This window comes from Microtus pennsylvanicus, chromosome 14, assembly GCF_037038515.1.
Source record: "Microtus pennsylvanicus isolate mMicPen1 chromosome 14, mMicPen1.hap1, whole genome shotgun sequence".
In the NCBI taxonomy this organism is placed as follows: Eukaryota; Metazoa; Chordata; class Mammalia; order Rodentia; family Cricetidae; genus Microtus; species Microtus pennsylvanicus.
This window is the reverse complement of record NC_134592.1, coordinates 2,599,790-2,612,131: the sequence shown is the minus strand read 5'-3', so window position 1 is coordinate 2,612,131 and position 12,342 is coordinate 2,599,790. Positions and strand designations below refer to the sequence as shown.

At 46.9% G+C, this 12,342-nt stretch overlaps 1 protein-coding gene across 1 annotated transcript in view; it reads left to right on the top strand.

Moving 5' to 3' along the window:
- Ptprn2 (protein tyrosine phosphatase receptor type N2) overlaps positions 1–12,342 on the top strand; it is a 707,251-nt gene that overhangs the window by 656,657 nt on the left and 38,252 nt on the right. Inside the window, exons 16-17 of the mRNA XM_075948076.1 lie at positions 3,227–3,300; positions 8,989–9,066. Of these exons, the coding sequence (XP_075804191.1) occupies positions 3,227–3,300; positions 8,989–9,066 (152 nt within the window). The remainder of the gene's footprint in view (positions 1–3,226; positions 3,301–8,988; positions 9,067–12,342) is intronic.

The following is a 12,342-nucleotide window of genomic DNA, read 5'->3' as shown; positions in this document are numbered from 1 at the left end:
GGAACACTCTGGAAGCAGGTAGTAACATGACTCTATTACAGAGTCGGTTTAACAGGCTGCCAACACCAACTCAAAGACCTCTCTTTTTTTATTGTATGTGTGAAAATATAGAATACTGGAGAAATTAAGACTATTCCTTAGCTGGGCAGTGGTGGTGCATGCCATTAATCCAGTACTCAGGAGGCAGAGGCAGGTGGATCTCTGAGTTCCAGGCCAGTCTTGTCTACAAAGCAAGTTCCAGGACAGTCAGGACTCTTGAACAAAAAAACCCTGTCTCAAAAAATATTATGCAGGAAGGAACCATTAAGTCCATGGGATTTTTTTAAATCATCCATACCTCTGCTCAAAACTGCAGAGATGTCTTGGCATCCACCATCTTAAATGCTTTCATGATGCTTCTGCAACCCTCAGCAGGCACATAGATGGGTAGATGGGTGTTCATACTGTAAGATGTGTGAGCCTTCATCCTGTCTCTGCTGGAAACACTCCCAGCACATTCTGACAGACTGGACCCGCAGCCACTGCTGCCGAGAGCCCCAGAAGACCACGCTTCCCAAGTTCAATCTGTCATAAGTCTCTGACTTCCCCAACTCTAGAACATGGTGGTGGTTGTTTTGAATTACATGCATGCACATGTGTCTGTGTGTGAGTATGTGTGCAGATTCCTTCAGAGGTCAGAAGAGAGCTGGTGATGATTCCCAGGAGCTGGAGTTATAGGCCATTGTGGCCCACCAATGTGGATGCTAGGAACCCAACTGAGGCTGCCTAGAAGAGCAATAAATACTAATAAACTACTGAGCCGTCTCTCCAGCCCCAGTCATTGTGTTGTTATTGTAATAATTGTATTTAATTATGGCTGTGGTATATGTAGCTCAATTCATAGGACAGTTGCCTAGCATGTATGAAGTCACGGGTTCCATCCTCAGCCCTACATAAATCCAGTGTGATGATGAGCGCCTACTGTCCAAGCACTGGGGATGTGGAAGCAGGGGGATTATATAGTCAAGGTCGTTGACTACACGGTGAATTAGAGGATAGTAGGTGCTGTAGGAGATCGGGTGAAGGAAAAGGAAAAGGAAACCTGGAGAGTGAGTCCAGTGGGTGAGAGTATTACCGCTCTCCCAGTGGACCCAGGTTTATTTCTCAGCACCCACTTTACCAATTCACAGCCACCTCCAAGTCCAGCTCCAAGGGGACTGAATACCTCTGTACCCACACAGAAACCCATAGTTAAAAATAAAAAATTAAATTAAAGGCAAAAAGATGGCTCAGTAGATAAAATGCTTGCCATGCAAGCTCAGTAACATGAGTTCAGTTCCCAGAACCCACCCACATTAAAGAGAGAAGGGAAGAACCAATTCTACAAAGTTGTCCTCTGACCCACATCCCACCACAAACACACAAACACACACTGACACACATTTTTCTTTAAATTTAAGTAAAATCTTCAAGAGAAATGAAAGAGCTAGGCATGGCTGTGCATACCTTACCATTACCAGCATTTGGGAGGCAAAGACAGGTGGATATCTATGAGTTTGAGGCCAGCCTAGTCTACAGAGTGAGTTCCAGGACAGTTGAAGCTACATAATGAGGCCTTGTCCCAAAATGAAGTTACAGAAACAGAAGTGCATGGGGGGGGATGTGGTGGAGGGGAGGGTTTCAAGGCTTCCATACAGCAGAGCAGCTCTGGTACCTAAGAGCTACCTTCTATAGGAAGTAGCTATCTGAGGAAGGCTCTATCTTCTACAGGAAGTGGTTATCTGAGGAAGGCTCTACCTTCTACAGGAAGTGGCCTATCTATCTGGGGAAGGCTCTACCTACCTTCTACAGGAAGTGACCTATCTGGGGAAGGCTGTACCGTCTACAGAAAGTGGCCTATCTGGGGAAAGCTCTACCTTGTAGTAATAGGAACTCCATAGAAGGAGCTGCAGGCCGCTTCCTGCCTCCTAGTTCCCAGCCGCCGGCTGGCTTTACCCAAAATAATTACACAGAAACTGTATTCTTTTAAACACTGCTTGGCCCATTAGCTCTAGCCTCTTTTGGCTAATTCTCACATCTTGATTAACCCATTTCTAATAATCGGTGTAGCATCACGAGGTAGTGGCTTACCAGGAAGGATCTTAACCTGCGTCCATCTTGGAGAGGAGACATATAGCGTCTGCCTCACTGACTTCTACCCAGCATCCTGTTCTGTTTACTCTGCCTACCTAATTTTCTGTCCTATCAAAGGGCCAGAGCAGTTTCTTTATTAACCAATGAAAGTAACACATAGACAGATGACCTTCCTCCATCACTACCTTTTACAGGAAGTGGCTATCTGAGGAAGGCTCTACCGTCTACAGGAAGTGGCCTGAGGAAGGCTTAAAGGGCTCCCGAGCACAGATGGTTCTGTCTCCCCAGAATAAGAGACACAGTGTTGTGTGCTCCCCAAAGAAACATCTCTGGTGGGGGGAGCAATGATCAAAAGTGGTGGCAGCGTTTGAAGGAGAAAAGGAGCGTCGATAGGATCTGGTATCTTCGGCCCTGCTGTCTTCATGTCTGCCCCAGTTTCACACAAACCCTGTACTTTCCACATAGGCCACACTTTGGAAGCTGCTGGAGAGATGGCACAGAGGTCACAGCAGGCAGGAGGCAGCCTGTTCCCTAGCTAAGATGTTGCCTCACTGATCCCACTGGGGGCAGTTTCCACAGTTGTCCCAGTCCGCCCTTTGAGGGCATGCTCTTACTTTAACAGTGGACATGTTTCTCTTTGCACCCTTTTCATCTGTGTTTTCTCTCGCTCTTTCTTTCCCTTTGGAACTAAATTTTAGCAATTGGAAGGTTTTAATGATTTATCAACAAACATTATGAATTCACGTTTATGTTCATTTACTGTATATTGGTAGAGTTGTCTGTCACTGCAAGGCCAGTGCTCAGTTAATGCTGCACAGAAGATAAACTTGGCATTTGAGCTCTACACGGGAAGACTGTCAAGGTTTCTGCTAAGCGAAAGGCCCTTGGTACCTTTCCCCACATACCCTGTACACAACCCGTATACCAAAGATTCAAGTATGGAGCATGGAAAGGAAAGGCCCACACTGCAAGGCCTGCACCAGAAAGGCTAGAAGGGAGCCTTGGAGCACATGGAGCCCACACAGGCACCCCAAGCCCACCCAAGCAGTGGTTAGCTTTGCTGGATTCAGAGGTCTACACAGAAGTTTAACCTTCTGCTCTTGCTTGCTTGCAGATGACCACTCCAGGATCCTTCTGAAGTCACAGAACAGCCATAGCAATTCAGACTACATCAATGCCAGCCCCATCGTAAGTCCACAGTCGCTGGGGAGGGGGGACACAGGCCGTTCCTCAGCATTCTTGTGATGTCACCCTCCCTCAGTGGCACAACTGTAGGCATGGGATGGATGTACTTGTTCCCAGCCTCACACTGGCTTCCCACTGTGGAGCTGGGTTGTTGGGATTGGAAGCCAAGAAGCTGTGCAGAATCACAGACCATGCCCAGAGACATCCTAGTCAAAGCAGGGGGTCCTGGGACAGATGTAACATTTACCACACTGGGAGTTTCCTTAGCTAGAATCGGAAATATCAGGAACCTCGCTTCAGTTCTGAAGTGCGCATTCACCAAACAGGGCCTGCAGCATTTTCTGACGAGGCCCCCACAACACCATGAACTAAAAGTGCACAGGTCATTTCCACGTTACAAACCTAGATCATGCCCTACGTTCTTTCCACTCCTCTAGCAAAGTGTCATCTATGAGAACAAGTCCAGCAGTTGCGGGAAAGTGACAGACTCTTATGAGACATTACCATCCCCAGTGAGTGGCATTGCTTTTAAGACTCCAGCATATGCAGCTGATCCCCCTTCCTGACACCTCACACATGCCACACAGTGAGTGTGGGCCTCTAAGAGACATGAACTGAATGAAGAATTGATGCTTTGTCTATACTACCTGGACCCAGACCATTGCATGTGCACCCGTACACATACAGACTTACATCCATGTGCCTTGCTAAGGACTGGCTGCTTTCTTTACTCGGCAAGAGTGAACTTTGAAGCTTGGGCTCTTCCGTCTCAGCGGCTCTGATCTACAGTTGCTCATGTAGTCTTTCTGTGTAGGACTAATTCAAGCTCTGGCTTGAGCCTCGCTAGCTGACTCACGTCTTGAGCATGCCCAGGCTCAGGCTCCACATGACAGAAGACTGACAGGTGATAGCCCCTCACAACCAGCTGAAGCGGTTTTCCTCTTGTCCTGATCCCTCCTTCCTGAAAAAAACTGGATGAAAAAGCCAGAACGGAAGTAGCAGTCATTTCCAAGTCCGAATGTCAAGAGCACATGCCACACAGCTAGGGTTCAGGCTGCCTTGCCTCAGGGTCAGTTCGTATGGGTCATACGGACACCATCCACAGACCAAGAGTTGGACGAGCTCATGTTTAAAGTGACTTCCCAGTCCTTGCTGTCCATGGCTTCAGGTCAGAAGGGTCAGTTGAAAAGGCAATATTCTGGTAACTTTCATTTTCTTTTCACTTCATATTATAATTCTTTTTTTCCCCTTCTAAATTTGGATTGTAAGAATAAGCAGAAGAAACTCGTTGTGCCGTCTCTCTGAGACAACTGGAGGAAGCCTGCTAACGACCTTCATAGCAGCCTCGGAATGAGTAGCTAGCTTACAATTACAACACAGACAGCCCTGGCCGTGCCGTATAAAACCATGATAATTACATCTGGGCCTAGTTCTCATTACATTTCAGGAAAATCACCCTGTAGTAAATAAAAAGCAGTCTTTGCTTTTAAACAGGGGTCATGAGAGTAAACGGGGATTCCGCCATCCCATGTAGTGCTTGTGAGAGAGGAAAACCATCACTTACTCTAATGGCTGGGCTTCGCTACTCTGGAGGCCTCGAGACTAAGTCAGGCCACCCACGTGGTCGTGGTTCAAATAAGCACTCGATGTACGACCTGGAAGCAGCCTGAATCCTAACACCACCCAGACGCAGCTCAGGCATACGTCCTATTCAGTGACGGGAGGAACATGTATGCTTCATTTTGAATGCATTTAACTTATTTAAGTCAGGACAGGGAGGATCCTAAGGAATGGATGGCAGATGTCCTCAGAAACTGGCCAAGTGTGGGGGACAAATCGTGGGCTCTCAGAAAATATTTGGAAAAACATCTGCGCCTGTGAGCTTGGTGTATGTAAGTGTGAGATCTCAGAGTAGGAAAGACGCTACGCAGTGTCTCTTGGTTCCAAAGCTCAGATACCCAGGAGCTCCCCATATGAAGACTTTTCATCAGGACAAGAGTCTGGTCCTGTTTGCTTTTAAGAAAACATGCTGGCCATGTATGTTGGCACAGCTCTTGAGAGGCAGAGGTGGGCAGATCACTGAGTTCCAGACTTTCCTGGTGTTCACAGAGAGTTCCAAGACAGCCAGGACCTTGAAAAACCAAAAAGAAGAAAAAAAGTATTTTGGTGAACCCGTCAGGGGTGTAGGAGACATGGGGGCACCAGGGTAAATACAGCCACTGTGAATGACTCAAACACACAGGACCCTGTGACCCTTCCTAAGCTGGCTGTTTGGGGCTGCAGTCTGGGGAGAACAGGACCAGTCTGGAGTAGACACTTCCTCAGGAGTGTCTGCAGTAGGGATGTGCTCCCTCCCGTCTCCTCTTCCTCCGAAGTTCTTCAGGGCTTCTGATTTGGAATACTGGATGCTCTGTTTTTAAAGTCAGCTTTCTTGGGAACATTGCTAAGGGCATTAGTGTAAAGAAGCCAGTAACTCGCACATTTAACAGTGGCCGTTCATGTTTAACAGAAAGACCCTGGCTTGTTCTTCAAGTCATGCGTTTGGAAATATATGGACTTTCACCCCATGTTGTGATAACACCCTGAAAATCAGCCCAGCAAGGGCTAGGCTCAACACAGGTGGATGCATTCCCTTTTTATTGTGCCATTCAAGTGGAGCTCTTGAACTCGGGACACTTGGTGCTAGTGCCTTCTGACTTGGTCTCCTTAAAGTAGTTGAGTTGGATTACCTGTTATACTCATCTCTCTGAGCAGGCTGGGTCACCGAGGAAGCCCCCATTAGGGAGGCAGGATTGATGAGGCCATTGCCCTGCCAGTTTCCTGGCTTACTGCTGGAATCTAAACAATGTGCTACCAAGAGTGCAATGGAGGCTCCACAAAGCAAGTGTAGGCATGTCCCCGCAGAGGCCACTCTTCAGAGCACGGCTTCCACCTCGATGCTTCACAAGAGTTTACTGATGCACTTGGAATACCTGCTAGGGCATGTGAGCGGACTCATGTCCGTGGAGTTCCAGTGGACAACATGTACCTGTAAGTCACAGTGCCCAGCACACCCAGAACTGAGCCCTAGAGCCTCAGAGCACTGTGTAACTGGCTGCTTATGGAAGCACATCACAGAGAAGTGGAAAGCAATGTGGAGGAAAGAGGCAAACACTAGCCTTGAAGAGTAGAGCATTCTGGAGTGGACGCTATGGTAGCTGCCCCGCAGGCAGGCCTGTTGTCAGATTCCCCTATAAGAAAAGTCTCATTCATAGAACTCATCAGCCCCCTCCAAGCAGAGTTAGCCTGCCTTGAAGACTCAGACGTGGGAAGACTTCGGTCTGTCTAGCTAAATATTTGCCTCACTTCTACTCCGACTGAACCAAACCAGGGCCTGCTTCCTGCTGCCCCACACTGCTGGGTGTGAAGTGCCCAGTACAGTCACCTCCCGAAAAGGCAGCATGGTCTGTGCATCCCCTCTGTGCCCTGCGCCTGCCGCTGCTTACCACCTCTTCTCCTGGGCACTTCCTTTCTTCACTTCTGTCTGCTGTCTGAACAAGGCTGATGGGCTTAGAGAATTTTTCTTTAATGACAGTTCAGACCTATCACAAAAGCGAATGTGTTTGCCCTCCTGAAACACTGCCTGTATTTTTTCCTTTTAATCTCATATTTCTCATTCTGAAAACAGTTTAATTGGTAGTTTGAACATGTCACAATTTTTAAATGTGCTATAGTCTATGTTGTTTGGGGCAAAAGAAATCGCATCTGAGAAGGGAGTGGGGCGCCCCTTCCTCTGTCTGGCGGTTTGCAGGAGAGACAGGGTCTCTGTAAATAGCTGTCATCCCCAGCAAATGCATATTTTGAAAAATCAAAACTCCTCATTTTTGCTAAGCGTTTTTCTGCTGAAACATCTTAATTGGGGCTTTCAGTGAGAGAAACATAATTTTACCTGTATTGTGTATGCTGTGAATCTCAAAGCGAGGTCCAGTTTTAATTATGAATCATGAAATTAGATGCACAGAAAGCGTTTCCCCTGCCCCAGTGCAGCCGGCATCACGTCGCTGTTCTGTTGGAATTACTCGCACCGGCTGCTTTGTGCTCCTGCCCTCCTTTATGGCTCACGTAATTACAAGGTGCGTCCGGCACCTTTCTGTGCTGACAGCCATCATCCCTGCGAGTGCTTGCAAGCTGTGCTTGGGCTCACGGGGCTCAAGACGCGTCCCTGAGCCTCCACACTGAGCATATGGCTAAAACTTGTTACCTTTATTGCTGTGCTGAGAAATGAATTGTCAACAGTTATTTTTAAATGCAGCCCCCTCATGTGTGTGTGTGTGTGTGTGTATGCACGCATGTGTGTGTGCGTGCGCGCACCCACGCGCACATACACGTATGCTGTTATTCGAATTCAGGGCATTATACATGCTAGGCAAGTGCTCTACCACTCAGCCACAGCCTCACCCCACATTCTACATCTTTAATCAAATACATAAGTCCAAATGTTGGATGCCAACTTCAAACTTGCCAAGGACAGGGTGGGTCTTACTGTAGCTCTCTTGACCAGATTCTACCGCCATACAATGTCCGAGTCTCTTCCCCCGGGGCTGGTCTCCGGGGTCCCTATGGAAGGGGCAGAACTGCTCTGTAACTTGGGGACAGTGATGCCTGAGGTCCCTGTTATTTGCAGAGTGGCCAAGGACTACCCTGCAGGAAGCTCGTGAATCTGGCTTTCTTTCCTCTGCACCTCACAATGTTCTTATGTTCATTCTCTTTTTTGCCTACATCACCAGTCTTGAAGTTAAGCACTGTGATTAAGGTCTGTTGTGCTGGCCGTCCACTACGGGAGCGAGCGAGTCACATGCCGACAAACCAACTAGCCTCAATCACATTCTTTGTTCTCCGTTTCTCACAGTCAGGGAAGAGATGAGACAGAAATGAGCTTCTAGAAGGCTGACCCGTGTCTGTGAAATGCCTGTGAGCGCACATATGGTTATACACACAGATGGAATGCATACACCGAGACACACAGAGGTGCTGGCACAAACATGGACGTGAAGACATACACACATACATATGCATAAACATACAGACAGACACACAGACTTACACACACACACACACAAAGACACAAACATGCAGACAGACACATACCCATAGACATTTATCTACATACAACCATGGCAGTCACACACACAATGGACACACATACAGACATGCGACAGACACAGATGCACTGAAACAGGCCAGTGATCCCCGGGCAGATGGCTAGCTGCATGTGCCCCTCCCAAGATGGACAAAACACTGAACATGAATGGGCTCCTCCCCAGGCATCTCTTTCAAGACTCACAGACGTGTCCACTGCATGTGGCCATGGCCCATTGCTCTGGTCTACTTACTCCCTACTAAACCCCAGTTCTGGGAGGCTTCAGTATATCTTGGAGTAGGTGGAAGTTGTCCCCCGTCCCCAAGCTGAGTCTCAGTGTGTGCTGAACAGCATTGCCCATACAGGGAAGTGTTGGCTCCGTTCTACTGGGCTCTTCTCTGCAACATGATAGCCAGGCTGAAGGACTTGCTCAATTGGATGTCCCTGAGGGCTCTGGGGCTTGTCAGGCAGACTTGTCTATGAACAGCCCTGGGTGGAAGCCACGCTGCCCTGTGTCGTGATGTCTTTCTGCTGTGTGACTGATCCTTATACCCACTCTCTTGTTCCTGCAGATGGACCATGACCCACGAAACCCTGCATACATTGCCACCCAGGGTCCACTTCCTGCCACCGTGGCCGACTTCTGGCAGGTGAATCTTTTTCACTAATTTTCTTTTCTAAAGGTAAAATTTTAATGAGTTGTCCTTAATACATTTGGGCTCAGCGACACCAACTCAGCCTTGTTTATAGTGCTTTTTAGATATTACATAAACTATATGAGTCCTTTATTTCCTCATCTGACATGTTTGATGTTTTAAAGATTATCATTCCTTAGCCACATTATAATTTAGCTACATAAAAGATAAAGAAGTGAAATTAATACATATTTATAGTATATTGCCTTCAAATGTGCCTTTTATCTATTGTTTTATTTTTTATGAAGGTAGAAAATGTGTTCAAAATATAGTTTACTTCTTTGAGGATTTTTAATTTTATTTTAAAGGCTGTCCTGGTCTCTCTACCCAGCACAATCCTGTATTGCCCAGAACAAGTCTGAGACTTGGGAAGTAGTTCTAAGATGCATAGATGAGGGCAGAGTTAGGTGGGTCCCATTCTGTAGGCTGCTGTTTTGTCCTGTCGACAGTGTCCTTTGCTTTACAGAAGCTTTTCAGTTTCAGGAGCTCCCATTTATTAATTGTTTCTCTCAGTGTCAGTGCTGCTGGGGTTATATTTAGGAAGTGGTCTCCTGTGCCAATGTGTTCAAATGTACTTCCCACTTTCTCTTCTGTGAGGTTAAGTGTGGCTGGCTTTATGTTGAGGTCTTTGATCCATTCGGACTTGGATTTTGTGCATGGTGATAGATACCCATCTATTTTTATTCTTTTACATGTTGATATCGAGTTATGCCAGAACCATTTATTAAATATGCTGTTTTTCATTTGATATTTTTGGCTTCTTTGTAAAAAATCAGGTGTTTGAAGGTGTTTGGATTAATATCCGGGTCCTTGATTTGGTTCCCTTGGTCCTTCTGTCTGTTTTTATGCCAATGCCAGGCTGTTTTTAGTACTGTAGCTCTGTAGTAGAGTTTGAAGTCAGGGATTGTGATGCCTCCAGAAGTTCTTTTATTGTACAGAATTGTTTTGACTATCCTGGGTTTTTTGCTTTTCCATTTGAAGTTGAGTGCCATTCTTTAGAGGTCTGTGAAGAATTTTGCTGGGATTTTGATGGTCATTGCCTTGAATCAGTAGATTGCTTTTGGTAAGATTGCCATTTTTACTTTGTTATTTCTACCTACCCAAGAGCATGGGGGATCTTTCCATTTTTCTGGTGTCTTCTTCAATTTCTTTCTTCAAAATCTAAAGTTCTTATCATACAAGTCTTCCACTTGTTGAGTGAGGTAACACAGACACAGAAAGACATTTATCACATGTACTCACTCATAAAGCAAAGAAAACCAGCCCACAAATCACAATCCCAGAGAACTTAGACAACAATGAGGACCCTAAGAGAGACTTACATAGATCTCATCTACATGGGAAGTAGAAAAAGACAAGAGCTCCTGAGAAAATTGGGAGCATGGGGACCTTGGGGGAGGACTGAAGAGGAGGGGAGAGGCAGAGAGGGGAGCAGAGAAAAATGTAGAACTCAATAAAAATCAATTTAAAAAACAAGAAGAGTGCCCCGCCCAAATAGGACTAGGTTTGGGGGGCATGGTGGGTCACAGACTGTGCTTGGGGGTGTGTCCTGGTGGATCACACACTGGGATATAGGGCTAGGCTCCCTCAGCAGCAGGCTGTACCCTCAGGCCATGTGTCAGCTCACAGGGATCCTGCAACATAGGCAAGGAAAAGCAACCCTGCTGGGCATGATGCAGGAGACCCAGAAGGCCTCTGCCCACTGCTGGGTAAGCAAGGGAGCTGCAACAGTGTGCTAACCCAAGACTAAATTCCTCTGGGTCCCTTGACACATTTTACAGTTTATTAACTCCCAAAAGACAGACTAATTAGCCAAAGGTCAGTAAATCAACTGCCATCCTCGACTTTTGCTGTCCCCTTTCCCAACTCCATGTAAAGAAGAAATACAAAAGAAGAGGTCAGGGTCCCTGCACCTGCTCAGGAGACTGTTTCCACACACACACTGAACCTCACATTTTATTACCTGTTTTGTGGGTGCAAGACTCGCCAGCCAGGTGGGGTAAGGCTGAGCATGTAACATGTCTACATGACTGCCTGCTCCTTCTACCTGCCTTCCTCACGCCATCGGGAGAGGCAAAATGAAACTGGACTGCGGTGCCGCCCGGTGGATGCTCTTAAGTATGACATGGTTGAGCAGATCATGGTCAGAGAATACTCAGATCCCCTCCATGTTAAATGCACAAGAGTTGTCCAGACCAAAAGAAAATCATCCAGTCACAAGGAACTTGGGCGTATCATCTTGGGAAGGCTTTTCATGTGGAAGCCACCTCTTGTCTTCTTGAATTAACTTGTCCATCTAACTGTACAACTGTGCAGAGCTACACCCAGGAAGAAAGACAGAGAACATTCTGAATTGGATGGCAGGACAATAAAAAAATGCCCAGAGGATCCTAACCCTACGGGGTTCCCACCCAAGTGAGTGTGTGGATGGTGTCTGGCTCCTTCCCCTGTATTTATGCTTCACCCACCAACAAGTGCAAGTGTTTTCTGCATGGGAGGGGCCTCCTACCAACACAGCCACAACCCTCGGAGGGCTTGGTACAGCAACAGCTGCTCACACCCACTTCCCTCTCACCGGAAAGTGCAGGTTTCCATGTCTGTCTGTGAACCAGGCAGTGCATCGCTTAGCCAAGTTCATGGCTAGTAAGTTGAAGGGTGTAACTTGTCTCCTGTGTATTCCTGGCGTTTGTAATTGCTAGAGATGGTTAGCTTCACCACTATGCACTGTCCCCAGGACATTTTAAAGAAGCTGGAATTATCAACGAACAATTTAAAGTGAGATAAAGTGCAGGGTCACTTGAGAAATGCTTAGGTCAGAATTTAGTGTATAGTTTAGGGCACCTTCCCTGTGGTAACAGCTACCACAATCAGAAGTGATTCTGCAGCTCGGGATGTCTGTACACTCGAGCTTGCTGAAGCTAGGGAGGGTTCATACACCAAAACAAACAAACACACAGAAGAATCTTACCACACCCCTTCCACCAGGTTGCCTGATTCTCAACATAGCTACTTCAGGGCTACAGCCAGGAGATTCTCACGCCTGCTCGGTAAGCAGACAGATTCTCACATGTACCCATCTCAAGGATGCCACTTTGGAGGATTATGGCTAGGATCTAGGAACAGCTATAAAGAAGGGCTCGTCCTCCATGCTGTGTGTCTGAGGTGCCCACATCATACAGCACGGCTCATCCTCAATGAGTCCCAGATGAGAGCTCATAAAAATACAAAAGG